The following is a 5,396-nucleotide window of genomic DNA, read 5'->3' on the forward strand; positions in this document are numbered from 1 at the left end:
CTGCTGTCGGTTTCTCCCATTTGTCTCATTCTTTCTGTCACTACGAAACAATTTGATATGAAGAGTTTGTGTATATTGATATGGCAAACGTGTGTTCTTTATTTCTTGACAAAATGCATGTAAACAGATATAGTATGTACACTCACCATGTTCCAGGTATGACGGAGTGCCTTCAGACGGGTCCAGCCTGCGAGCTCTGCGTCCATGTTTAGAGTTATTGTGTACAAACATGTTATCAGACACAGCCAGGACGTGTCCGTCCACGCTGACCGTCGTGGACACCACCACCTGCAAGAGACAAATGATAACTGCACTTCACTTGACCTGCAAAGACATACTCTGTTCTTGTAAACAAATTAATACGTAGCTCAAACAAACAGCTGAAGTGTTGGAGCAGCACATACACACGGTATGCTCGTAAGTAACTGCTGACTGATAAATTGACGAACAGGCACATTTCACCAGAGAGCCTGGAACAATGACAGCAGCTAACAGCTCTCACCGAGCTGAAGATGTAGACTAGAGGTGTCCCACAGCAACTGAGGAGCCTCTTGATTTAAATGGCTCTCAGGCTTTGAGAGGTCTCTCAATCTCAAGAGAGGAAGAGGCTTGATGAGACTTGCCAAACACTGCTTACATTATCCCTGTTCTGGGCAACCACTTCATTCGCTCAAAGCTTTCTTTTTCTCCCTCTTCTTTACATCCGTATTAACCATTCATACTTTTTTAGTGAAATACATTGGATTGTATAAGGGCCATATATATATATATATATATATATATATATATGGTGGAGATTAAAATTAGAGAACAACCTACAATTTCCTCAATTTCAAGGTCACTGCTTAGTCCTGCTTGAAGTTAACCTAACAGGAGTCTGTTTCGGCACATTTAAGAGGAGTCGGACTGAAAGTACACTCTGCAGTGACCAAGCCTCTCATCATCAGAAAGAATAAAAAGGCTAGGAGCATGTTGAGTGGACAGAGGAGAATTGGTCCAAAGTTCACTTTAGTGATGAGAGAAAGTTTAATTTATTTGGGTCAGATGGGAAACGTTATGTTCGGAGTCAAACTGGGGAAAGACTGAACCCCGAGTGCGTAAATGAAGTTAGTGAAAGGTGGAGGAGGAAGTGTCATGGTTGCAGCATGTTATGTGCAGCAGGAGTTGGGCCTCTTATACAGATACATGGCAGGGTGAATGCAGATGTTTATCAGAACCTCCTTCAACAACATGCAGTACCTTCCCTGCAAGCATCTCCAAATCAGCCTGCAATTTTCATGCAAGAAAATGTTCCCGTCACACTGCAAAACGGGTAAAGCAGTTCTTTGAAGCTGAAAACATTGAAATACCGAAATGGCCGGCCCAGAGTCCTGATCTAAACCCAACTGAAAAACTCTGGAAAATCATTGGCAACAAAGTTATGGCTAAGAAACCCACTACAGTCACCGAGCTATGGAAGAGACTGAAAGAAGAGTGGACCAAGATCACACCAGCACAGTGTGAGAAACTAGTGATGTCCTGCAGCTGCAGATGTGCTGAAGTCATTCAAAGCAAGGGCCTCTACAATTCCTACTAATTTCTGACAGCTGTAACCCTCCAAATGTTTTGTTGTAATCTTTAGTTGTAAATTAATTTCGTGCTACAGTGGTTACTATTCTCCAATTTTGATCACTGTGTTTCACTGTGCACACACAAAAAAAACCTTTATATATATTTAATATCACCTAAATATTGAAAATATTTCAGATATTGATAAAAGGGATTCACTGTATTTAACGGTAATTAATTCAATTAAAAAGGTTAATCGATTGATATCCCTAAAATATATTACATTTCATGTAATTTCAAACTATTTAAATGTTAATTAACTACTCATTTGCTGAGCATTATTAATATAATAATGATTTTAATGTTATTAATGGACATTTTTTATAGTGTTACCATTCCATGCAGCAAGCAACGCAAGTGCAGCTTATCCACTAATATATATGGTTAAAATTGCAATTTTACCACTTTAGTATAGAAGTGTGAGCTGACTGAGTGTGGTCCTACCTGAAATCGCCGCATGTCTCTTGGGTTCCCTGCATTCTTTAGGCAGTTCTGGTTGCATTTGAGGAAGAATTTCAGGAAAAACCTTGAAAAACACAGAATAAGAGAATATATGAGGTAAAGCTGTTTTGTTCAAGACTGTGGTGTGAGATTGAGGTAAAGAATTTAGTGTTGTGTGGTATTGACATTGACTGCATTAGATCTAATATTTGTCGTTAACCTACTGAATCTACCTATTCTGTGCATTCATAAGGTCACAGCTACACGTTTATTCACACGCACGCAATGAGTAACACACTGGTATTAGAAATGAATAGCAGACCATCTGTCAAGAACCCAGAAAGAGGTCTGTCAGCTGAGTAAAGGAGAAGAAAGCAGGAGAAAGATCAAGAGAGAATTGTGTTGTCGAGGTCATGCAAAGAGCATCTAGACTCACATAAGTCACAAATAGATTGAGATTTCCTAATAAAGGAACCATAGTAGATGAGAATCCTTATCAACTATTACTCAGAGATGTATAAATCTACTCACTGTACTCATCTTCCCAGGAGAACATCCAATGTTGTGAATATTACTGTGCCATTGATCAATCAAATTAATAATGCGTGTCAAATGATTTGTAAGTGTTTATTATTTATGCATTTTAAGAACAGTGTTTTTAATGTTGAATCCAGTGTCAGATTTTGTATGGCTGTGATTCAGTGTGTTCTCCCTCCTTCTCTGTGGTCTGAAATCTACAATATTAATTAGCACAGCGGGGTTTCTCTCTTTTTTCTTCATTCATGGTTTTCCGGTTCACTGCACTGGTATAGTTGAGAATCCACGTCTGTCTGCAGCATTTATCAACTATTATATTTGCTGTCTGTCACTACTCACACAAATGCATTAACACTCAGTAGCCTGGTGATCACAGTTTGGGTTGCAACTGTTGGAATCTTAAAGGAGACAATGTCTATGAATCTAATCATCTAACACTCAGCATACTTTTACTGAGCTGTCAAAAGGGCACAAACCATAGACTACTATTGTTTTTTATACACACTACTGTTAAAATTAGTACTTTTATTCAGCAATGATGCAGTAAATTGATCAAGAGTGACAGTGAAGACATTTATAATGTTTCTAAACCAAACTTACAGTCTTGCCAAAACAAAAAAACTTTTTGCATTTTTTAAATAAAAAAAATGTATTCATATAATTTTTACAATTTTAAATTTTTTTAGAGAGATACATACATTTGTACATAGACACACAGGGCTGTCTTCAAAGGTTAAAGTGATTCATGAATATTGCATTTTTTTAATTCATAAAGTTTAGTTCTTTTGGGGTAAAGGTTTAGTTTGGTTTAAGGCTAGTCTGTAGTAGCTTATTATAAAAACAATAGAAGTCCATGGAAAGTCCCTACCACCATGATAGGAAAACAAATGTGTATATGTGTGTGTGTGAGCAGCTGGCTTGTTAGTGCTGAAGGAATGTAAGATGCATAGTCTGTGTGTGCTGGATGTGATCCCTCTAGGATAAGCGGTCCAGGTCTCATCCTTTGCTCTTTAATCTACTGTTTGCGTCGCCCCTCAAACATCTACACCATTTCACATCCATGTGCGTCAATCCATTCATCCCCTTCTCATGCCTTTGAGCCTAGTAGCATGTCAGATGGAAATGCACACAGTATGTGCACTGTATGTGACATATACTGTATAAATATATCTTACACACACACACACACACACACACACATGCACGCACACACACATGCACGCACACACACACACACACTGTACATGATATATATATCATATCATCATATACTGTCTATATATATATATATATATGATATCATCTTGCATTTTGCAGCTCAGTGTGTGTGTGCATTGATAAAAACATGTTTGTGTGTGTGTTATCCACTGTGTTGTTTGGGTAAACAGATTAGTGCTACAGGCCTCGTCTATAATATCATTTAAGAGCTCTAAGCCGCAGTTTTCTTCCCCACTGATTCCCTCCTGTCACTGACCCTGTCTGAGCGCTTCTGACCTGTCCCTTATTCATCCACGCTTTCGCTTCCCTTCTCTTACTCTCTTTCCTGCTTTGTGTGGAGATAAGTCTGGGCTTAACCCCATCGCTGACATCACGCTCTCATAGTCCTCCTAAACCCCCTGTAAAACCCTGGGTGCCCTCCCTTTAGGAAGACATCCTTTGTCTTTCTTTACCTCAACTCTATGAATTTGTCCTTCTGGTCTCCTAGCCGCACACCACGTTCACATAAACACTCACTCATAGTTTTTAGAGCCCTCATCCACATGTGCAATGTGGATATAGTTTGACTCTGTTGACCCCGTAGCTCCATTAGCAATAGCGAGAGTACTCTGATGCCTGCCAAACAGGGATGGGACATGTAATCACACGTGTAATGTTTAATAAAGTGTGCACTGTCCCCTCCATAGGACACTTCGGACAGGGACCTTATGCTTTTAGAAGAGATTGGACGGTACGTTGCAAATGGCGCGGCTAAGAGCACTTCAATTAGAGAGGGCCATTACCACAGTCAGCGTGAGTAAGAGGGCAACACTCCAAGTGTCTGATGGGTAGGATGAGTTTAAGTCAGAGCACAGAGACTGGCCTGTCATACGTACTGCTCTGCTTAATAACTCTTACATTGTACTTTTAGACACATCAAACCGGCTGCTAATGAAACTGTAACTGAGATGGAAAGAGTACAGATGATGGCGTGGAAGAATGAGAGAGTATAGCTGTGCTCTGATTCACAGGGATCCTATGCAGTGTTCATTGCTCCCTACACACTGAGCTGGCTATATCTATATAAGTTCACTTCACTTGAGAAAATGCACCATTTGAAAATGCTGCAATGTCATCAAACACATAAGACAAATGAGTCACGCAGATATACTTATATGCTACAGTTCAAAATTTCGGATATCGTGTTTTTAAAAAAGGACTGACCATGGCTGCATTATTTGATTGAAAATACAGTAAAAACAGTAATATTGTGAAATATTATTACAATTTAAATTAATTGTTTTCTGTCATAATATATTTTAAAATATGGTTTATTTCTGTGATTGCAAATGCTGAATTTTCAGCAGCCATTACTCCTGTCTTCAGTGTCTCATGATCCTTCAGAAATCATTCTGATATGCTAAATTGCTTCTCAAGAATAATTTCTTATCCATGTTGAAAATTGTTTTTTGACCCATGGCTATGATGATGACATTGTGACGGTCACATCTTGTGTGCTTTATACAGGCAGCTGTGAAGAATTCAACTTTTTCATTGTGTTTATTTTTTACCAAACTTTTTTGTGATATTCAGATGGTGTACAGTGACTTCTC

At 38.8% G+C, this 5,396-nt stretch overlaps 1 protein-coding gene across 1 annotated transcript in view; it reads right to left on the reverse strand.

Moving 5' to 3' along the window:
- Positions 1-4,324, reverse strand: part of LOC107673920 (transcription factor COE1-like) — a 43,964-nt gene extending 39,640 nt beyond the window's left edge. Inside the window, exons 1-3 of the mRNA XM_016467749.1 lie at positions 4,257-4,324; positions 2,053-2,134; positions 147-288 (exon numbers count right to left, since the gene is read on the reverse strand). Coding sequence (XP_016323235.1) covers positions 147-288; positions 2,053-2,134; positions 4,257-4,324 — 292 coding nt within the window. The remainder of the gene's footprint in view (positions 1-146; positions 289-2,052; positions 2,135-4,256) is intronic.
- Between the last annotated feature and the right edge of the window lie 1,072 nt (positions 4,325-5,396).

The sequence above is a fragment of the Sinocyclocheilus anshuiensis genome, unplaced genomic scaffold, assembly GCF_001515605.1.
Source record: "Sinocyclocheilus anshuiensis isolate Anshui unplaced genomic scaffold, SAMN03320099.WGS_v1.1 scaffold1351, whole genome shotgun sequence".
In the NCBI taxonomy this organism is placed as follows: domain Eukaryota; kingdom Metazoa; phylum Chordata; class Actinopteri; order Cypriniformes; family Cyprinidae; genus Sinocyclocheilus; species Sinocyclocheilus anshuiensis.